Below are 23,905 nucleotides of genomic sequence, written 5' to 3' on the forward strand. Positions count from 1 at the left end.
TTTTTTACCTCCTTTTTCCGAGGTTGGTTGAGCAGCACCATTTCAAATACAAATGAAATTTGTATTTGCTCCCATATACATGCTCCCATACTTTATTGCTTTACCAAATGGGATCATTGTTACATAAAAACACTGTTGCTTTTTTTTTTTTTTTTCTTCTTTTTCTCTTTAATTTGGTTCCAGGGTCTCTCTGGAGAGTGGCTGTAAACAAGCCGTGCCCTGACAGTGATTTAGGTGATTTGGTTCATGGGTTCTTATGCATTTTTCATGATTTTTATTCTGGTGCGCAACCTAGCGCCTAAGCATTCAGACCCCGTGCATGACCAGGTGTCCTCCCACTCATGGCAGATACCCCTGTGGCTCTTGATCAGGCTGTGTCCAGTTTGGGATAGCCGTGCTCTCCTAGAACTCTAATAGGGAAGGAAGTCAGGTTTGAGTGTGTTTACCTGGTGAGACCAAGGTGGCATCTCACCAAGGAATTAATGGGATTCTGTTATTCATGGGATAACAGAAGTAGTTCATCATTTTCAGACTCAGAGAGGAGAGGGCAGCAAGAAGGAGAGGTACCCCTAAGTATGCACCCCACTAGTGGGTGAGGAACAAGAAGGGAGGACCTGTGGCTTCAAACCTTGGAGTCCAAGATGCCACCCAGTGGTGTGTGCCCCAGAGTTTGTGCAGTGTTAGGGGAACGGCCCGCTACAAGCTCCATGGAGTCACACAGCTTAGATGCTCGGTCCATTCAGAGTATGAGACTTGAGAAAGTCAGGTCCATTGGATCTCGCCACCCCAGAAAGTGGTCAGCAGGAAGCAAGTGTATCAGGGCAGAGAAGGACCTGTATCTACCACACTGATAAGGTGGGAGGAGGCTAGGGAGTTGGAGCACTGGAGGATGAATAAGCTCTACCTCTCAGAGAAGAAAGGCCACCTTGTGTTGAGAATGGAGGCAGAGCCTCTGCAAATATCCTATTAGGCTCGTGCCTCTTTGCTGATGGTGCATACTCTGTTTCCTTCATGATTTACTTCAGGAAGGCTTTTATTCTGCAGTATTCTACTCTCAGTGTTGGGTTTGAACGTTTGGTTTTTGTTATTGGTGGTGGTGCTGTTGGTGTTGGTGGTATGTGTGTATGTATGTGTGACATGTGTGTGCTGTGGAGGCCAGAAAAGGGAGTTGGGTACCCAGGAGCTACTGTTTACAGGTGGTTGTGAACTGCTTGGCTGGGGTTCTGGGAACAGAACGCAGGTCCTCTGGGAATGTTCTTGACTGCTAGAACCATCTCTCTAGCCCTGAAGTATATTTTATATTCTAAATTTTAATGTTTGTTAGCAGGTAGATACATGGCCAGAGTGCATGATGGTAGATATGCAGTGTGTGTGTGTTTGTGTGTGTTTAACTAATCAACAGTGTAAGAAAGTATCATTTCCTCTTTATTCCACCAACAATGTTACTTTTAAAATTTTGCCAGGTTGGTGGGTCTGTGTTATTTTGCCACTGAAGTAAAGACACTGGAGAGCACTCTCTCAGTTATTCCGAGCAGGACTCAGGATGTTGTGTGTAGTCTTATTCATTGGAGGTCTTGTTGCAGTAAAAAGTTATAAAGCAGAGTAAGCACACTTAGGGAGAGGTTTCAGGGGCCTCCTGTCAGGGAGCTTATGCAGGACACTCCTTCCTCCGACAGTGACTTAGCAGCGATGTATAAAATGTTGTCAACCGGAAGCCCACTAGAGACTGTCTGACATTTTTTGTTGGAGGGTAGTAATGTAGTCATTTTGCACTGAGAATAAGCCAAAATGCTAGCCTTCCGGAAGGAAAATAAATGTTTGAGGTAAGTCTCATTGTCTGTAGTTCAGTGCAGTCTCATTCCTGTAAGGTAGCGAGCGGGTAAGAAGCCTTTCAAGAGCTCTCAAAGGCCAGCCCTCCAGGCAGACCAGCCTAAGCCAGACCTGCCATCTCAGGCTTGCTTTCTTGAAGTATAACTCTTGTACAGTGTAATTCGCTGTTTAAAGCCCATGCCAGTGGTTCTTAGTTATTCACACAAGCGGACATTTATCAGTATGATTTTAGAACATTTTATCACCTTCAAGAAAAGAGAAAAACAACCTTGTACCCTTTAGCTGCCACTCCCTTTCCAAACCCAGCAGCCCGCGCATACTTGTCCAGTACAAGCAACCCTCTTGTACTGCATGAACAGAATTCGCATTTTTCATTCAGCTCGTTCTCGGTGTTTGTCCGTTTAGCATGTTACCAGAATTTCATTTCTTTTTGTCGTGATGGATATTCCACTGTATGACCATACCACGTTTTGTTTAACTAGTTATCCATCAGTCAATGGAATTTGGATTGTTTCCACTTTTTGGCTATTATGAACGGTGTGCTACTTGTTTTCTACATAGCCTCCTTAGTACCTACTAAGGCATAAATACAGACTCCCATTTGGAAAAAGCTCTATTTTTAATTCTTTACACACACTTTTGTTTATAAATTTTTAGCAGTTGCAGCCTCAGGTCACATTGGTCTGAGGCTTACTGTGTTTGGATATGAAGGCTCTGTTTCCGTCATGATTTGGTGCTACTTTGTACTTTTATTTTCCCTGTGGCCTTGTGATAATATTGGAAAAAAATGGTTCTTTGAAATTTGTGTAACATTTGGCCCATTTTGTTCTGTTTCCCTCTTTCTTCATACTGTATTTTGACTTTAGGTCACCCATTTTGCTTGCTTGCTTCACCTGGAAGTTGAGCTCTGAAATTCTTACCTTTCTAGAAGTATTTCCTTTTTCTCTCCAGGAATCATTGATAAACTTTGAGTCCATTTGTGCCTCTTGACTTTTAAATCATGCTTATGTTTTTTTTTATTGTATGTGTGTTTGCATTGCTTTTTTATTGCTTTGTATGAGAACTTAAAAATGTTTTTAGTAGTTCTTTAAGAGTTTGTATAATACCCCCAGCTCTTCCTAGATTTTAGTGCCACCTTTACCCACACAATGTTGTGTTGCTGTTTTTTTTACCTATCAAGACCAATTTGTGTTGCCCATATGTTTTTGGATGCGTGGGCTTCCTTTGGAGTGTGGTCTACTCATCAGGGGCTACAATCTTAAACCGACTTTCCCTCTTCCTGAAGCTATCAGTTGCCATTGGCTCCTCAGTGAGGGCTGGGACTTCCTGTCTCCTCTCCATTGTGGATTTGGTGGCTTGAGCTTGCAGAGTTCTCGTGGGTGCTGTCTCAGGTACTCTCAGTTCATATGTGTAGCTTCCCTGCAGTGTCCAGAAGATGCTGTTCCCTTTAGGTCATAGACTGCCTCTGGTTCTTACGTGCTTTCTTTGGAGGATAGGGTGCAGTACATGTGTTCCATTTAGGGCGGAGCATTCTGGTCTCTTACTCTGAACCTCCGCCACTTGTGGGCCTCTGCTAATCCTATCTACTGCAAATAGAAGCTTCTCTGGTAGGTGTTGAGAGACGAATCAATCCGTGGGTATAGCCTGAACTTAATGCTCACAAATATATTCTTTTTCACTTAATTTTCTGGCTTATCAATTTTCTGATTTGTTTTACACATTAGTGTCAACTAGTTGGTACAGTGTTGTTTGTCTTCCTGCTTTTTCATTCCCTATGTTTTGGAGAGTTCAGTTCATTACCTCTTTTTTGGTTTTTGTTACTTTTTAAAATTCATTCATTCATTATTCATTCATTCATTCATTTATTGCTTGTATGTGGATGTGTCAGCAGCATGTGGTAGTCAGAGGACAACTTAGGGGAATTGATTGGTTCTTTCCACCATGTGTATTCCAGGGATCAAACCTGGGTTGTTAGCCTTGTTGGCAAGCACCTTTAACCATTGAGCCATCTCCCTGGCCTGTGTTCTCTCTGTGTTCATGTTTTCTAAGACTCTAGTCATACTTACCCGAGATGTCATAAACTAGTCCTATTTGTCTGTGGTGAAGTGAAGCAAGGCGACAAAACTCGCTAATATGTGTGTGAGCTCATTTCAGAGAGCAGAGGGAGGTGGGGGGACTTCAGTAATGCAGTCTGAGAATTTATTCCTAAAAGGAGCTCTTTTTTTTTTTTAATAATTCTTTTTCTTAATGATTTTATTCATTTTTATTTTACTTGCACTGGCGTTTTGCCTATCCGTGTCTGTAAGGGTGTCATACCCCTGGGACAGTAGTCACACACAGTTGTGAGCTGTCGTGTGGGTACTGGGAATTGAACCCTGGCGCTCTGGCAGAACAGCCAGTGCTCTAAATCTCTTGAGCCATTTCTCCCTTGAAAGGAACTTCTTGTCTGCTTATAGGAATGGCCCTGTAATCTGTGTAGCAGGGGTGAGGACAGAGCACAGAGAGGTGCCATGCCTGGTCTTCCTTCCACTTCCCAAACTGGTTTTGCTGTAATATGGTCTGGATGTAAAATCTCCCTTACCACGCAGATGGCGCTGGGTAGCTAGCTGTACTTTGGTGTCTTGTACTGTGTGGGTTCAGAGTTCTCTGGAATGGGAAAGTTACAGCCGAAATGCCTTTCTTGATCTGAAGTGTGTGGCTCTCTCCATCTCTTAGTGCTATCTCCTTCCTCCTATAGGAGCCCGTCACTTTTGGTATCCCCAGGCTTTCTTTCTGTTTTTCATTAGACTGACTAACTTTTGTCTTTTTAGAGATAGGTTAAAGAGGTGGTTCTCTGCCTTCCTAATGCTTCGATCCCTTAATAAAGTTCCTCATGTTGTAGTGACCCCTAATTATGTCGTTTTCATTGCTGCTTCGTAGCTGTAACTTTGCATCTGTTATGAATCATAATATTCATATCTGTGTTTCCTGATGGTCTTAGGCAACTCCTGTGAAGGAGTCATTCAACACCCCCTCCAAAGGGTCATGACCCACAGCTTGAGAATCCTTGGGTTAGAGCAAGGAATCAAGAGCAAGTACTTGTTTGATATCTTATGTAGGAATGGAAGATATGGTATTTTTTAAGGTATCTGCATCATTGTCCCTCACAAACCTAAGTTCTTAAAAGAGAATAATTGTTTCACATATCTTACTTAATGGTATGAATTTGGCGACAATTTTATTGCAAGAATGTAATTTTAAATGGACGTTTCATTAAAAGTAGGAATTTCTGGGCTGGGCAGATGGCTTAGAGATAAAAGTGCTATCTATGCAAGTGTGCAGACCCACATGAAAGTTGAACATAGAGCACAAATGTCTAATCCTAGCACTCCTACAGAGAACTGAGAGGCAGAGACTGGGGAATTCCCAGAAGCTCACAGGGCAGCTGGTCTGGCCTGAATAGCAGAAAAACAACGAAGAAACTTTGTCTTGAGCAAGGTAGAAAGCAAAGACACCCACAGGTTGGCCTCTGACGTCTGTGCAAGTATCATGGTATGCAAATGCCCACATTCACACACAAATAAAATTTTAAAATAGAAATTTGCTGCTGTACTAGTTACTTTCCTGTTTCTGTGATAAAACACTGTGACCCATGCAAAAGGAAGGGCTTATTGGGCTTACAGTTCCAGAGGAGTATATCACCATCATGGTTGGGAGAATGGCAGTGAACAGGTAGGCACAGAGCAGTAGCTGACAGAGTTTGCATCTTGATCCACTAGCAGGAGGCAGAGAGAGTTAACTGGAGTTAGAATTGCTTTTTGAAACCTCAAAACCCACCTCCACTTACACATCTCCCTCAACAAGGCCACGCCTCCTATTCCTTCCCAAGTAATTGTACCAACTGGGGATCAAGTGTTCAAACCTGTGAGTCGAAGGGGGCCATTCTCATTCAGTCACCACAGCTACGAATAAAGCGCTCCTAAAGTTATACAAACATGGCTGAGTTTATTAAAAACTTAGTGTATATGATTCACTTCAGGGTTATTTATATCTGTTTAAGAGGAGGTTGCAAACTGTAGAGTTAAATAGAGGAAACATCTTTATAATTTTAAAAACATTTAACTTCATTAAGCAGGTCAGTTACTGTTACCTCATATGTGAGGTGAGCAAGCCTTGACTCTGGGATGGGAGGAATGTATCTGAGACCAGGGAGCTGATAAGCTGGCCTGGAAACAAGGTCTGTTGACTGATTCTTTAGAGACTGGTAGCTTTCTTCTTTCTTCTTTAGTGCTTTGTTACTGGTGGGTATTTGATAGTGACAGTAGGCTGACCTAATCTCTCATCTTTTATGTGTGGTGAAGATAGAATTCAATGACTTTCACCTAGTGTTTAACAAGGCGTGTGTTAAGACCCTATGCGATCTCTCTTTCCTATCCCCCCTTTGCATATGCTCTTTCCTTTAGCATTTCTCCTGCCACTCTGGGCCTGTGCTCCTTCATCATACCAGCTATAATCCAGGCTCAGTGTCTGAAATTGCTGTCCATGCTAATTGGGGCTCTTTCCCTCCTTCAAATCTTGATGTACATACAAGCTTCTTATTGAGTTTTTTTTTTCTCACTTTCTTGCTTAAAATGTAAGGTAGAGTTCCCATCCTGCCTCCTTACCCCCACCCCCATTAATAACATATTAGTTATTACATTGTCATGGTATGAAGCATTGTCTTATTATCCTCATCATGTTAGTTCAGTGCCCCATACAGTATGTAGCTCATTAAGTATCTGTTAAGTGAAAGTACAAGAAGGAGATTCAGTTGGTTAAACAAAATGTTAATAGTGAGTACTGGTTTTTAATTCAGGAGTTGAACATTTAAGGTCCATTGAAACAGGAGTACACATTTGTGGAAAAAAATGGAATACTTCACTAGGGATTTTTATTTACTCTAGTTCATTTGTCAGTTACAATATTAATTTATGTAAAATCTAACTTTCTTGGAAAATAGTCTTTTTGTTGACTGTATGTTTATTTAATATAATAATTTATTGTTGACATACAGAATACCACCTCAGATCTACAGTGGGTTTTTTTTTTAAGACAATATTTTTCTCATGATACCTTTCTCTGAACATTGCAGTTTTTTAAGTTGGCAGTCCTACCAACTTAAAAAAAAAGACTAAATGAAATGTTTTCCATTTTTATATTTCAGAATGGTATTCTAACCCTTCTAATGATGTATTGTAATTCTTTATTCAGTGATTGTGTGAAATAATAGTGAGAAAGTTTTGGTCAACTTTTATCTAAACATTTCTACTCTTTTTTTTTTTTTTTGTAGATTTGCTTTGAGGTCATGCTGATGAAGTATGGAGTCACCTTTGATAACTTCAAAGAAAAGCTGCTTCACTAAAGGAACATAAAACAGCTGAACAGAGGGGACCTCGGGATGCCAACGCCACACTTTTTATCTTCGTCATCTATTTTTGGCCCTTCAGAACTAATGAATTACACATTAAAGAAGATGAGCTGTTCAGCATATTGTGTTTAGCGGTTAGACTTTTTATCAGTGTTGTACAACTCATAAAATTTAAGGGTTACCAAACCTGTAAGGCCTTGTTTAAAATAGCTTGCTTTTTAGCATTCAGAACTTCAGCGTTTACTTTGTTTTTACTTATGAAAGTCCTCAGAAATGTAGCACATCAGGAAAGAGATGGACTTGGAAGCACACAATTTTTACCGTGGATTGCAGTAGAACTCGGTGGACAACTTGGGACATAACTCATTTTTTTCTCCAAAATACCACATAAGCATCTTACTTAACTTTCATGCAAAAGAAGTTGCTTGAAAATGGCCTGGGTAAAATTTTTACGGAAACCCGGTGGTAATCTTGGAAAGGCCTATCAGGCTGGAAGTTTGCTATCCCTAGCCCCAACTGTAGGCTTGTTAAATGAACCAGGACAGAACAGCTGCTTTCTAAATAGTGCTGTACAGGTGAGACCATTAATCACGTGTTTCAGGCTTTAAAGTACTTTAAGAGACTCTTATTTAGTGATTCTTTTAACTCCTCGTTGACTGGAAGGACTTTTCTGTGTGTAGGGTTGTATGTACCTCTTTATATATGCATGACCATATAAGTTTATGTGTGTGCAATGCATGGAAGTCAGATCAAATGTCTGAGGAGTTAAATGTCATGCCTCAGCTGCTTTTCACCTCACTCTTTTGAGGTGTGGTCTCTCACTGAACCTGCAGCTCATCCATTCAGCGAGCCTGAGTTGACTGAGCTGCAGGAACTACCTGGCTCTCCTCCTCCAGCACTGGGGTTACACACGTTTTACCATTGCTGGTTTCTACGTGGTCCCGGGATCTGAGCTCAGGCATGCATGACCGTACTTTATCAGCAGAGCCTTCTGCTCAGCCTTGGAATACCTTAAAGAGAGAAGATACTCTTGCTGAACATTTTAGCTTTTTATAATAATTGGAAATGGTATTTCTCTACAGAGTGATACTTTGATGTAAAGAACATTTTTATTCATAATACTCAATACATTGAGAATATTTTAAAATAAATATTTAGTTTTAGCTAACACTCTCCTGCATACTTAAAAAGAAATAAGTCTAGTGCGGATCCCAGTAGATGGGACAAGAACAAATGAGCTGCCTACGTTGAAATAAGAATGCAGGTTTATTTTACTTCATTAGTTCAGCTCACTTCACCTCACAGTGACCCTTAAATTGTAATCCAGAATTGTAATTTGACTAACACTTGTGTTAGACTGACTGAAGATTATTTCATCTATTTCACACCTTTTTGAAATTATTTCAGTAAATGTGTATGTAAATACACTTTTCTATTTAAATAATCTTCTATGTCCATGCTCCTTTAGCAGCTCCAGATGTTTTCTTCTGAATGCTAATGGTAGATAGAGCCGTATCACTTTTAACGAATGTCCACATCTGTGCTGTGCCACATGCTCCAGCCTCTGTATCACCTTCTCAGCTGTTTTCCACCTGGGACAGGCATTAGGAAAACATAGACTCTAGTTCACTTTGGACTTTAAACAGCAGTGTTCCACCTAGCTCAGAGATTGTACTAGTGTTGTTAAGAGAAAAGACAGTACTTACTGAATGTCAGGAGATACACAGAAATCCGAGGACCAAGTATTTGAAATTAAATGCTTTGATTGGATCAACTATCAACTCAGTCTTTTTTCTGCTTTCTGCTTTTACATTTTCCTTTCCTTTCATTCCCACAATTCGTGTGTGTCTGTGCTTTAGGGAGACAAAAGTATGTTACAGCAAATTCCAAATATGGAAATGTTCATAGTCAAGAAAGTGAAAAAAAAAATCTCTTGGCAACATATTTTTTTAATGGAAATTCCATGGAACCATGCCATAAAGACTGTTTTTCTATATAATGTTTGTTTATGGTACTTCCTGCTACTACGTTAAATAGAATTACCTTTCAATGTAACAGCTTTTTCTTCTGCTTGAATGGCCTTTACAAACTTTTTTATAGTGCTGACCTATTAGTAATGTATTATTCTAGCTTTTGTATGACTGAAAAAATGTATTTCACTCCTGTGTTTGAAAGATTAGCACATTAAAGCTGGGTGTGGTGGTGCATGCCTTTAGTCTCAGTTCTTGGGAGGTAGAGGCAAGAGGATCAGGACTTTAAGCCCAGCCTTAGGTACATCACAAATGGGGCAAGATGGGACCACCCAGCGACTCCTGTAGTTTTCCTTCTATACTCTCATCGCTTCTAATGAAAACTTGTTCTGATCTTTGCTTTTCTCTATGTCACCTGCCCTTTCCTTTGGCCAGTCTTAACAGTTTTTTGTTATCCCTAGTTTAAAACATTGTGTTTGAACAGTTTACTTAGTGTCGTTCATGGTTGAGTTTCTGGAGCTTCTTGAAGCTGTCAATTTGATATTTTACTGTAATTTGGAACTCATTCATTATCCCTGGTTCAGGCAGCGGTCCTATCTGTCCCTCCTTTGGAGGACGCCGGTTACATTAATGCTGTTTTAAGTGGCTTGTGCTCCTCACTTGCTTAGTCTTTTGCCTCTGTCATTCCCTGTGGTTTCTGTTTCTGTATCTTGAAGCTCTTTACTTTTCCAATGTCTAATTTGCTCTTTGTCATATTTTTACCTTAGACATTGTAATTTTTATTAGTGAATATATGATATATGTCTTCATGTCTCAGCATCATGTGTTTGGTCTTAACCTCTATTCTATGGATTTTTTTTCTGTGTTTACCTATAAATTTTGCCTTTATATAAAAGTTTGGAGTTCTGCTTTAGGTGTGTGTGTGTGTGTGTGTGTGTGTGAGAGAGAGAGAGAGAGAGAGAGAGAGAGAGAGAGAGAGAGACTTTCTGCCATTTTTTTCTTTTTTTGTCTTTGCTTTAATGCCCACTAATTTTTGTTGGATGTCATGGAAGTATTTTATCTTGTGAAGGTATAGATAGTTCAGGATTCCTGAAGATACTCTTGAACTTTATTCTGGGGCAAGATTTTTAGTCTGATCATTTTGGTGTTCCAGCTTCTTGGGCAGGAATAGTTTTATTTACTCGTAAGGTTAATTTCTTTTCAGACACTTCTTTTTTCAAGCCAGTGCTCTGTGAACTTAAGTTTTCCACCATGACTGTTGAAGTCTGAGCATGATTTCTTCTAGGTCATTTGAGTATTTTAGTCCCTGCTCCACAGTGACATCCTGACTGTACTTGCTGGAGTGCCTGGAGGGAGCCTGTGCAGTCCCTGGGAGATTCCACAGTGCTCTGCCTGCCTGCGCTAGCAGCCTCCAGTGCTCAGAGGTTGCTACAGGCTAAGTGTGCAAAGCCAATTCTCATTGACAAAACCACTACTCAAGTAGACGTTCTGTCAGAAAATGGCTTTTTAATAATCAGTTACATGATTATTTTTAAAGCTTGCTCAGACATAAGTTGAGGAACACATCTTGTAAGGCCATATGAACTTCAGATGTAGCTATGAAAAGGTACGGGTCCAGTTTACTGTTTCACAGATCTCTCCATTTCAGCACATTTTTAGTGTTTTAAAGTAAGGCATATGATCAAAATTTGTATTTCTTTGTTAAACTTTTATGGTTATGAGGCTGGGCGTTGGTAGCACACACCTTCAATCCCAGCACTTGGGAGGCCTAGGCAAGCAGATCTCTGTGCATTTGAGGCCAGCTTGGTCTACAAAGCAAGTTCAGGACAGCCAAGGCTACGCAAAGAAACCTTGTTAAAAATAAATAAATAAATAAACAAATAAATAGTGATTGTATGCTCGGATTTGGGGGGTTCTTAAGCTACATATATAAATGTTAGAAACTGCATAATTTCCTTTAGGATTCATGTTAAATAACTACAAGCAAGAAATCTAAAAGGAAAACATACCACTAAAAAACTAAGTAGTTCAACGATTAGCTGAGACTTATTTTGTAACAGACGATAGAATGTAATTTTATGAACTAGGATAAGGGTGGATTATAATTAGAATAATTTTATGATAAGCATTTGTTCTAAGATTTTATACTACTGTGTTGAATAATATACAGAAAAAACAACTTTTGAAAATTTCATGTATGTCCACAATGTATTTTTTCATCCCCAACCTTCCACTACCTCCCTCCAGTTTCTCTGGGACTCCTTAGCTTGTCTCCATTCCTGTCATGTCGTGGTGGTAGTGGTGGGCGTTGTCATCCTCTTCCTTTCCAGCTTAGTCCAAATAGCACTGACATATGCACATGGATTGGGTCCCATGGCACAGTAGAGGCCGCATACCCCCAAAAGTGACTCTTCCTCAGCAGCCATCAGTCATCAGTAGCTTCTTTGCTGAGGGTTAGGGCTCCAGTAGCTCCTTTCCCATTCATGCTAGAATTTTTACTGGCCTGATCTTGTACAGGTTCTTTGTAGATAACCACAGGTACTGTGATACGACATTTGCAAAAACCATGTCGCATCCAGAAGTCTGTATTTCAGAGTTCTCCTCTTTATCTGGCAGCTTAGCACTGGCTACTGTTTACACCAGGTATTAACTGTTACTACAAAAAGAAACTCCTCTGACAAGAGTTGAGAGCAACATAAATCTGTGGGTATAAACTTAGATATTTAAAGAGTTTTCCCTAACCCTAGGGCCCAATATATCCATAGTCATGGCATTTTGACGAGTTTACAGAAGCAGACATGAACTGGAGCTGACCTTGCATCCAATCAGAACGCAGTTGGTTACTCCTATAGATGTCATGTCACTATTGCACTCAGCATGGCAGGCAGGTCAATATTGTAACTCCAAGAGTCCAGTAAAACCACTGGTGGGGTCTTTCTCCCCCCTCAGCCTGCATAGCACCTTCCAGCACTGTGAAAGCTAGCCAGTAGGTAGAGGGTTTCTTAGTCTGCCAGGTTGATTTCTGTCTCCTGCAGGAAATGAGATGTTTTCTTAGCAGTAGTGTCTTTGTGTTGTTATGGTGGGCGACCAAAAGCAATGGTAATAGCCCATGTGTTTTGGGGTGCCTCTAGGGGCTCCCTGAACAATAGGTGGTAGGGACACATCCATCCGTGCCTGGGACTGAGGTTGCCATTGCACAAACTCTTCTGGGAACAACATTGGAGGCCCACCCATGGAGGGTACTTCTGTTCAAAGTCCTTGTTAAAAATAAATAAATAGATAAATCAAGTTGAAAGACATTATTGACTTTATGAATATATTCTAAAGGGTTTCCTGTCAACTGAATAATTAAATTTTCAGATGACAAGCATACAGTTAAAACATGTTTGGCATTATTTAGTGTGCTGGTGAATTCTTTTTAGAAGCAAAGTTATATTTAATATATATTACATCATTATTATTACATACACCAATTCATTTAATCTTTACCACTCCTGGAGTTAGATGCTGCAGTAAACATTTTGTCTGTCAGTTCAAGAGCTGCTCAACTGAAGAACTAGAGCTGGAACCCAGAGTTTGTGTTCTTAGGCACTTTGTATCATTAGTCTTCATTGTCTTTCCTTAGTCCTTTGAAATGGATTTCAATCTTGTATCTTTATGAAATGCTAAAAGATAATATGTAAGAAAGTTACTATGTACTCCAAGTACTTTGCAAAACACTTATTTTGTGTTTATTAACCATTTATTAACATCTTGTTTTTAATTGAGAGAATTTAGATGTTTTAAGTTGGTTCTTCTAAGAAATTACTAAAAGGTACGGGAATCTTGATAACTTGCTTGCGTGTGAATTGTTATGTGTCAGGTTCTGCTACACACCCTTTACACTTTGCACAATACTTACTCTTCCCAAAAGCTGTGTAAGACCTGTAACATTATTATTCCACCGAGTGGAATGCAGCTTTTACAAACTGGGACTCAGGTACTGGATTCAGGTACTCCATTTTACAAAATGGAGTGATGTATTGCAACTGTTACACTCTTCTGTTGTTGTCTCTTGGTAGCAAGTGTCTAAGGACTAACTGCAGTGACTGTGTTCATGTGGTTGCTGCTTCCACTCACCATGTTGTCCCCTATCACCACAGGAGTCTTTCACTTACATGAGTAGTCATCCACACATTGGTTACCCATTCTTCCTGCCAAGATACACTGACCACTATTTAGTGCATCCTTGCTTTAAAGTCTAATTATATTTCTTCCTAGATTTCTGGTGGTTCCAAGTGTCATAACCTCTTCCTCTTTCAAGTTTCTGCCAAGGTTTCTACATAGTATCCCATATTTCCTGTCTGTCCAGATACTTAACTGAAAATTTTGTTATGTTTGTGTGTGTGTGTGTGTGTGTGTGTGTGTGTGTGTTCTGTGTCTGTTGTAGTTTTTCATGTGAATCAATAGGAATTTCTTCTATGGTTTATGTTTTTCCTTGTTGCTAGTGATTATACAAGTCAAGCTATGTATAGGAGATTAAAGAAGTTACTACTTTACTGCTTTTAAGATGTAAGAATATGCTTTTTTTTTTTTACCACAGTGACAACAATCTCATATTCTATTTTTCATTCAGATGTGTTTTTTTTATTCAAATGCTTTTTAGGTTTTATGGCAATTAGATATATTCCGAAGAAGTCTGAGAGTTCTGACTGGACATGTTTGTCAGGGAGATGCCTGTATATTTTGCGCTTTGAAGGTAACTATTTAGTAATTACTATTGTTTCTCCAAAATTTTAATTTTGATGGTTAATTTAGATGAATGCTTAAAACATGACAAGTTTTTATCTTCTACTTTTTGTTAGGTAATTAAAAATTAATAATTTAAGTAATATAAAATGAGAATATTCTTCATTGTTTTGTAACTATTGTGCATTTATTTTAATGACTATGTTCTCAGCTACTCCTGAGTTCTAGGTGCTGCTCCCATTACTGGGTTAATGCAGTGAGCATAATTTATAACAATCCCTATTCATCCCACCATGGAATGTGGAAGCAGGTAAATTTCAAGTTCAAGGCTGCCCTGAGCTACATAGTGAGAGTCTGTTCATTTAAACAACAGCAGCAAAAACAAGGAGCTCAAGGAGCTCAAGGAGCACATCTTCGTTTGTAGAGGAGGACACTGTGTAAGCTGAGACTTCCTGTCTCTGCCTTCTGCATAACAGGATTGCATACAGGCTCTTTATGCCCACCTGGCTCTTTCTGGAGGTTCAGACTCCAGTCCTCAAGCCAGTGCTTCGCCTTCTTGAGCTGTCTCCCCAGCTCTTGAATAATTAACGTTGTATGGAATTTCAGGACTAGGCTGTGATTTATTTATTTCTGGGATTTGGTATACTATGTAAGTTGTATTGAAATTATAAAGTGTTTATAAAGTCGTTGGCATTCGACCGACTGATATACTTTTGATTTCTAGACAATATTTGCACAATTTCAACACAGTCGAGAAAAAGCGCTTCCCTCAGATAACATAAGGCATGCTCTTGCAGAAAGCTTCAAAGATGAGCAGAGATTTCAGCTTGGCCGCATGGATGACGCAGCTGAGTGCTTTGTAAGTATCTCTGACAAACCTCAAGAGCTTAGAAGAATAGTTTTTTTTTTTTTCCTTTTATGATGCAAATTTGAAGACAAATAAAAAAATCATAAAGATGAAAAATGTCAGAACTGGTCAGTGCCTTTGTATCTCTTGTTCATCTGTCAAGATTGAATTTAAATCATTCTCTGTTGTATGTTGGGTTTTGATTATTTATGCTCTGATGTTTACTGCATGTTAGTTTATAAAAATATACATATAATTCTTTTTATATTACATTTATATTATATATGCCAACCACCCAACTTTGTGTACTGTTTTGTTTTTAATATTTAAAGACCAATTTTTGGTGCCCAAATACTTTTGGGTGTGAGGTGCCAGTGGAGAGTGGTTGAATTAACGGAAGCTACACTCAGAGGAAACCGTCTCTACCTTTCCCTGCAGCTGACAGTTGCTGGAATTCTGTGCAAATCTCCCCTCTCACTGCTGAGATTCAGGCTGGCTTGAGTTTGCACAGGTTTTGTGTATACTATCCAAACATATCTGAGTTCATATGTGTAACTGCTCTGCCTTGTCCAAAAGACAATGTTTCCTTGTAGTTGTCCACAGCTCTTACATTCTTGATGCCCTGTCAATGATCCATGAGCCTTGGGAGTGGGTATGTGAGATATACATATAAATATATACACTTATATATTATATATACCTATATATTCGTTCTCTTTAGGACTGACCTCTCTGCAGTCTTATTCTCTGTACTTTGGCCAGTTGTGCGTTTCTGTGTTAATCACTGCCTGCTGCAAATAGGACCTTCTAAAATGAAGTTGAGAGAGCATTGATCTGTGTATAGAATGATAAGTTACTAGGAGTCTGTCTTGGTTAGTTACATGTGAATAGATACCATGACCAAGGCAACTCATTAAAGAAAATGCTTCTTAGGACTTAGAGTTCAGAAGGTGAGTCCATGACTTGTGATGGTCGGGAGCATGGCAACAGGCAGGCAGGCATGGCAGCGGAGAAGTAGCCAAGAAAGTACATGTCGATCCACAGTTAGGCAGAGAGAGCTAACTCAGAGCTCACTCATTGCCCACCCCCAGTGACACACCTCCTCCAGCAAGGTCTCGCCTCCCAGTTCTTCCCAAACAGCTCCAACAACAGGGTACCAAGTTTTGAAATTGTGACCTATGAGAGTCATTCTCATTCACACCACAGGGTCATTTCTCTCTCTGGCCAGGCACGGGGACATGGGCTCTCTGAGTGGGTAGGTAGGAGTAGGGCAAGTTGGGGCTCCCTGTCTGAGGGAGGTATGTAGTAAGTAAAATGATTTATTCTAAAAACAAAAAAAAATAAAAAGATTGCCACTTACTGATCTATGGCATAAATCCGAAAATTCACAGATTTGTTGCAGAGGACATTGTTTGAATTATGCTATAAGTGAAGCTATTGAGTCACTTAACTTACATAGGCTAGCTGGTCTAAGTAGGAAGATAAAGAGGTAATCTGGGCGGGAAACAGAGCTAGGTTGGCTTGCCTAACAAGCCTGAGGACCTGAGTTCCATTCTCAAATCCCTGTAAAATTACTCACCATGCTCTCACTTGTAATCCCAGAGCTAAGGAGGCAGGAACAGAAGAAATGGTGGGGGCTCACTGGCCACCACCTTAGCTTAACTGGTAAGCCCCAGGCCACTGTCTCAAAGGATGTTGTGGGTGTTCTCAGAGTGACACGTCAAGTTTTCTTCTGACCTCTACGTGGAGCTGCACACACGTGCACGCTCACTTAACACATATACTGCTTTTTCTTCCTTCCAAAGACACGCTTGTATTTCTCACCATTTCCCGAGGACATCAAGATCCTCAAAAGGGGAAGCCCCCGTCTCTAGTCACAAAGCATTTCTTTCTAAGGGTTTTTGTACTTTTTAAAGTTAACCTGACGTCTTAATATGAGAACACCAGGAATGTAGGAAATGTTTCTAATGCCGAGTTCTATATATTAGCCACTTTGATTGGTATTAAAATTTTTTCATTTTTTTAAACTACCGCTGCAGAAGGTAAATACTTGAACATTTGCAGTGATTAAAGAGGAGAATTTAAATGCTAGCACTTATAACACCCTGTATTTACACTTTGGGGACTGCTCAGTTAAACATAGTTATATATTAAGGCATTCTCTGCAAGATCAGCAACTTATTTCATTTGTGTTTTTTAATTTTTTAATTAGGAAAACATATTGGCAAGGATTCATTTTCACCTGGTACCAAGCAAGGATGCAGACATGTGCACCTCTAAATCTTGTGTCACTCATCAGAAGTTTGCCATGACTCTGTATGAACAGGTGAAATGTCTTAGTCATTCGATTAGACACTAGACTGCTGTCTCGTGATTGATAGATTAAGCCTATGCTTTTACCTGTAGTGCGTGTGCCGCAGCTGTGGAGCATCTTCAGACCCTCTTCCCTTTACCGAGTTCGTGCGGTACATCTCCACAACAGCCCTGTGGTAAGACTTCTCAAAGCATACTTAACAGAGGCTAGGGACACGTTTAGGCACACTGAGCATTTATTCTGTAAAATTATAACATAGTATGGGTTCTCCCTTCCTACACTGTCAAATGTGCTTTCACAAGAGAGCCCAAGAGCTAGTCTAGCTTTCTCAGCTGAGGCTTAGAATTTAGCCTAATAGAGGTTACCCGAAGTGCTTGACTAAAGTTTCAGGTTCTATTTTGGAATATTGGCATGTATGTACTATATCTAGAGCTGGAACCTGAGGCTAAATGTGGAATTCGTTTGTTTAATACATACCTTATATACATAATCTGATTTCATGTGGTATTTGTAAAGAGCCTCCATCCTAAGTGTGGCCCATCACATAAACTTAGGGTCACAATATAACACTCATAAAATGATCTTAACCTTCAAATTTCAGATTTTAGAGCATTTCAGACTAAATGCATCATTTAATAAAATGTACGGAGTGTATATCTTATATTTAGAGCGGATCTTTGGAACTGCAAAAATAAACTTGAAATGAGTCACTCATTGGGAAATGAACTGCACATGATGACTTCTTCTTTACTAAGATGTTCCCTTTAAAGTGGCCATGTTTTCACCACTTTCACTGTCTCCTTTCTGGTGGTAAAAGCTAGGATAAGATGAAAAGAAAAACATGAATATAATCTTTTCATAGGCTATTTTATTTAAGACCTCAATTCCGCCATGCTCCCTGCCTGCCCGTGTGCCAGCTCTGTCCCTCTCCATGTCTGTGAAGCAGCTAGATAAGATGCAAAACCTACCCTAGACCATATGTAACATCAGTCAATCGAAGTTACTCAAAGTCCTTTATTAACTTAATGAGCTTAATTTGGTAAATCTACCTCATAGGTGGATGGATTAAGATTGAAACCCAAGTCTGATTGCAGAATTAACTATTAACTCTGATACTGTCAGTTTTGTAAACCATCATTGCAGTTTGAATGTTTATCAGACTCTGCTTTCTAATGTACTTGTACAGTGTGTTGGCGGAGTGCTTTTGGCTACTGAATATTTGTGGATTATTTAAACCATGCAACTATGAAGCATAGTTTTATTACCATCAAGTAGAACTGGAACCCAGCTAGAATGGAAAGTAGTGATGGTGTGTGACCTTTAACAGTTTCTTTTGGAAATGCTTAATGGTTGTTCTAAGGTTTCACATGCCTTGATATTTTAAAATCTGAGGGATAGTTTCCAGTAATGTAGGGAGATGTCTGGCTCAGCTCTAACGAAGTATTCGCATAGAGGTGGAAGGCACGCGTCTAGCACTGGGTTACTTTTCTGGTGGAATCAGCCATCTCCTAGTTCAGATGCTTAACTTTTGCCTCTGGGAACTTTAGGCCAAAGAACCTTCTACAATGTGTGCTTGTTAGAGTAGAATTTAAATTCAAACTCCTACTTATTAATTAGTAGAATAAATAAAATTTTGTGTTAGAACTACTTCCACAGAGCACGTTTACCCTTATCCAGGAATCCTAAACAAAAGTCTAGCTGGACAAGGTGACGCTTGCCTGTTATCCAAGTATTTGAGAGGCTTAGGGAGGAGAATTTCAATAAGTTTAGGATAGCCTGGGCTAGATAGCGGGATGACATTTTAAAAAGTAAACAAATAGGTAATTTAAAAGGATACACTCATATGATTCTGTATTTGTCCTAATTTTTCACCCATCTTCCAAAGTTTGTAATTTTTCACTGTATGGCCAAGTTTTCAGACAGGAAAGTACTGCATGCATGTCAGTATATATTAATACTTAAGTTTCCAAGTGTCATTTATAGATCTGTTTTTCTTTTTAGCAATGAAGTTGAAAGAATGATGGAGAGACATGAACGGTTTAAGCCGGAGATGTTTGCGGAATTGCTGCAGGCAGCAAACACAGCAGATGACTATCGCAAGTGTCCTGTAAGTGTAGAGGAGAATACTCGTGTACTTCTATGTTTATTATCCCGAAAACACTGATTGTACATGTACAACATTTATCTCTCTTTAATGACATTGGAAATAACTTTACATCACATAAGCTATTTATCTTAGTGCTCTCAGTATGAAAATGCCTTTACCTTATGCTCACATTTGTAGTCCCAGCTCCTTGGAAGCTTGAGGCAAAGTCACTTGAGTTACAGGTCTCTGTGAGCCTGAGAGACACAGAACCACCTGAAGATGAAACAAAAGCTTCTTAGATTTGCTAAGGTTTTCATTTTTGAAATATTTTATATGTATGTATTTGTAGGTATACCATGAGTGTACCTGGTATTCACTGAGATCAAAAGAGCCACCACGCCTGTGCCCAGCACTTGGGGAGCAGAGGCAGGCAGATCTCTGTGAGTTTGAGGCCAGCCTGGTCTACAAAGTGCATCCAGGACAGCCAAGGCTGCACAGAGAAACCCTGTCTCAAAAAAATAAAAAATAAAAAGAGGGCATTGGGGCCTAGGGGACTGGAGTACAGATGGTTGTGAACCACCATGTGGGTGTGAGGAATTGAACCTGGGTCCTCTGTAAGAGCAACAAGCACTCTTCACTACTGAGCTCACTCTCTAGCTCCCCCTTCACCACACTCCTCTTTTTTGGGGGACAGAGTCTTATTTCTGGTCACCCTGGAACTTGCTAAGTAGACCAGGCTGGCTGAAACCCAGAGAGATATGCCTACTTCTCTTTGTTAAAAATTCAAAGTGCCAGGTGTTGATGGAATTCTCTCAAAGTTCTGAACTTTATCACAAGACTGCAGAAGGATCATTTTGTTGTTGCGTTGCGTAAATGTGATGAATGATTTTTTTTCTTGCATAATATTGTAAGTGACTTCAGTGTTTTGGACAGAGTCTAATACCATTTTCCAGGCTGGCTCAGCCTCCAAACATCCACATCTCGCTGTTAACAACTTTAAGGGTTTTGTTTTTCTGCTTTTTGTTGTTTTCAGGATGAGTATTTGTTTTAACACATCTAAAAATACCAAATGAGTTAAAATTAAGTTCTTGCTTAATCAGTAAAGACAAATAGCTGGTTGCAAGTCGGTGTCTAATAAACTACAAAACAATTTTCAGATACACTTTGATTTTCGTTGTATAATGTAAGCAGCTATATATAGTAATTGGTAACTTTAAAACTTGCCTTTGTGTTTGTTCTTCTGTAGAGTAACTGTGGCCAGAAAATAAAAATCCGTCGTGTTTTGATGAATTGCCCAGAGATTGTTACAATTGGATTGGTCTGGGATTCCGAGCACTCTGACCTGACTGAAGATGTTGTTCGGACTCTAGCCACACATCTCTACCTTCCTGGGGTAGCACAGCTATTTTCACTCTTTTCTCCATTGCTTTTAAGTTACTTTCAAATGTTTCATATATTATGATATATTTAGTTTTGTTCATCAGAACCTAAGTCTTTTAAAGGAAATATTGATATCCAGATGTGTACTGAGGAAAATAAGTTTGCTTACATCAGACCAAGTGAAACACCCTTTTCATAGACTAGAAACAACTTTGAATTACAAGCTAAACCTTCTCGTGCCCATTTACCCTGGAGTGATGGTTGATGATAGCCACGTGACATGAATGTGTCTAAGGTTTAAAATCAATCTATACCTTATCTCTCGGAGGCATGCTTACTTTTTAAAATTGATTGTTATTTTCTAAATTTACTTTGAGTTTTTATTGCTATAATTAAAATTTTAAATAATTATACTTTAGATGATATTTTAATATTTCTTCAAATGTGTTATCTAATCAGGAATATATATAATTCATTTCACATTTAGGGTATAAGTAAAGTGTCAATTATGTGTTGCTAGAGAAATTGTTATTGCTTTAATGCATGGTGAATTCAATTTTTTGGGACTTAAAGGTCCTGTGGATTAATTTAAAATGATCTGTTCACAATTCATTCACAGTCGCGCCTTCAATAATAATGTTAGGTTAAGGCCAATGTAGAGTGAACTATTTCCATGTACTTCAGATACAGGATTCATTCTTTCTCTTTTTAAAGCAGCAATCGTGAATATACATTGATATTTCTAAATAGCTTTTTTACAGGGTGACTGATGAAAGTGCCACAGATAGCGAACTGCACCTTGTTGGTGTGATCTGTTACACCAGCCGACACTATTGTGCCTTTGCCTTCCACACCAAGAGCTCCAAGTGGGTGTTCTTTGACGATGCACACGTCAAGGAGGTGAGGCCTTCACTAACTACAATAACCACCGAGTCTTTTACACTGTAGAAATACGTGATAACAATATACAAGATAATGGCGTAATTATTAGCGTATTGAATGTAAGGACAAGCTGCCGGTTCCAATTGGTTTTCATTTAGTTTATTTGAAAGCTTAAGTTTTAACCTAGTCTATTTCTCGAATAATGAGTTTTAAGGTAGGGGTAGAATGAGGCACTAGTTCTCAAATTTTGTGTAATCATAAGGGATTACATGTATGTTGTTTCTTTTGACAAATTATTTATTTGCTTTTTTGAGACAGTGCCTCACACTATAGCCCAATCTAATGCAGAATTAATATGAGTACAAGCTAGCCTTCAACTCACAGCAATCCTCCTGCCTCAGCTTATGTGTTGGAATTCCAGCTGTAGCACATCATACCTGGCTTTTTAAAAATTATGTTTTATTTCTTTGCTCTATGTGTGTGCTTGCACATGCATGTGTGTGCTGCAGTGTGCATGTGTGCTTGCACATGCATGTGTGTGCTGCAGTGTGCATGTGTGCTTGCACATGCATGTGTGTGTGCTGCAGTGTGCATGTGTGCTTGCACATGCGTGTGTGTGCTGCAGTGTGCATGTGTGCTTGCACATGCGTGTGTGCTGCAGTGTGCATGTGTGCTTGCACATGCCTGTGTGTGTGCTGCAGTGTGCATGTGTGCTTGTGTGTGCTGCAGTGTGCAGCCTGTGTGTGTGCTCCATGTGTGTGCTGCAGTGTGCATGCTACAGTGTGCATGTGTGTGCATTCTGCAGTGTGTATGTGTGTTCGCTTGTATGTGCTTGTGGCACAGGAGAGATCAGGATGGCTTCCATGAACTGGTGCTCGCTGACCATGCAGGCTCCCTGGTGGAAACCTGGGTGTCAGCTTGTCACAGCTGCTTTTCCTCACTGCTCCATCTGCTGACTCCGTGCTCACTTTGCAATAAGTATGTGGCTGGACTCTAGAATTCTTCCTTAATAAGAAGAAAAACTCACATACCTGAGTTTTTTAAAACTTTCTATAAGAGATTTAGACCTGACAGTGGTAAAATTGTTGATCTTGTGAACACTGTTCTCAGAGTTCACTAGCTTTGACATTTCTGTTAGTCAGTAAACTTATTTTTAACAGTTCTTAGATTGTTATGAGCAAATGGTGTGGAACTTTTTGTACTTTCATCTTAACTATATAACAAAGCGCCATTTGTCAACACTGATTATTTTCATAGACATTTCTTACACAGCATTCACTGAACATTGTTTAGGCCATAAAAAAAAAAAAAAGAACACTGATAAATTGGACTTCCTTAGCACTTAATAAAGCTTTTACCCTTTTGTAAGACATTCTTAGAAGAATAAAATGATAAATTGTAGACTAGGAGAAAATACTTGTCTGATGTGTATCCAGAATTTTTATGGTTTGACTGGTTTTTAGTAGAGGGGATTGAATCTCACAAGGCTTATGCATCCTGGGTAAATGCTCTGCTTTACTGTACTTTAGCCCTAGCCCTGTATTCACAATATTAAAAACTGAAATCTTACAACTCAACAATAACAAGACATTCAATTTTTCTTTTAAAAAAATGAGCAAAAGACTTTACAAAAAAAAGTGTATAAATGTTCCCTGTTATATTCTTTACATCATCAGCTATGGAGACATACAAATATAATTCATGGTAGAATCCCAATATTTACCCATTGTATTGACTAAACTCAAAAAGAATTACCAAGACCATACCATGAATTAGCAAGGATTTAGAAGAGGTAGATATCTCTCTCATCGTAGGGTAATGAAACTGAAGAATTGAGCAGTCAATTGAGAAAACATCCTGTTAGTGTTGTTTGTTAATGTGTGTGTGTGTGTGTGTGTGTGTGTGTGTGTGTGTGTGTGTGTTCTGTAACCAGGACTTTTCTGCTCCAGTGAAAACATGTCCACATAAGACTGACTTGAATGTTCACGATAGCTTTTCTTCCTATTAGACACAAAACTAAAGATAAAATGAAATACTCAGTAAGAAGTGATTGGCTAAGCACATTACAGCCATACAGTGGACTGTATAATGCTTATTAATAAAAGGAACAAGCTATCTTCATGCACTCAGTCAGATGAACCTCAGAGGGCATAATGCTAAGATGATGAAACCATACAAAAGTGACCAGATAGTATAACTCTGTTTATATGAAATTGAGAAAACCTAGAGCAGCCTTGTAGGAAGTAAATGCATGGTTTCCAAGAACAGGAGGGAAGGTTTTAGAGCCAGGATGACATGTATTTATGTAACAAAGACACTGACTTAACATGAGACCAGATGATTATTTTGCATGTTAATCTACTTTAGTAAAATTGATGGAAAACATTTGCTATTTTTAAAAATCACTTTGTTTGGACACCTAGTGCTTTGTTAGAGAAAATTGTGAAGAAATTCCACCTGAGCATTTTGGAGTTCATACTGG

At 39.3% G+C, this 23,905-nt stretch overlaps 1 protein-coding gene across 1 annotated transcript in view; it reads left to right on the forward strand.

Annotated features, from left to right (window-relative positions):
* Usp53 (ubiquitin specific peptidase 53) overlaps nt 1-23,905 on the forward strand; it is a 66,757-nt gene that overhangs the window by 7,736 nt on the left and 35,116 nt on the right. The window contains exons 2-9 of the mRNA XM_021661073.2: nt 7,139-7,791; nt 13,832-13,924; nt 14,639-14,773; nt 16,974-17,087; nt 17,168-17,250; nt 19,077-19,182; nt 20,408-20,554; nt 21,292-21,441. Of these exons, the coding sequence (XP_021516748.1) occupies nt 7,648-7,791; nt 13,832-13,924; nt 14,639-14,773; nt 16,974-17,087; nt 17,168-17,250; nt 19,077-19,182; nt 20,408-20,554; nt 21,292-21,441 (972 nt within the window). The 5' untranslated portion in view covers nt 7,139-7,647. The remainder of the gene's footprint in view (nt 1-7,138; nt 7,792-13,831; nt 13,925-14,638; nt 14,774-16,973; nt 17,088-17,167; nt 17,251-19,076; nt 19,183-20,407; nt 20,555-21,291; nt 21,442-23,905) is intronic.

Source organism: Meriones unguiculatus, chromosome 10, assembly GCF_030254825.1.
Source record: "Meriones unguiculatus strain TT.TT164.6M chromosome 10, Bangor_MerUng_6.1, whole genome shotgun sequence".
Lineage (NCBI taxonomy): Eukaryota > Metazoa > Chordata > Mammalia > Rodentia > Muridae > Meriones > Meriones unguiculatus.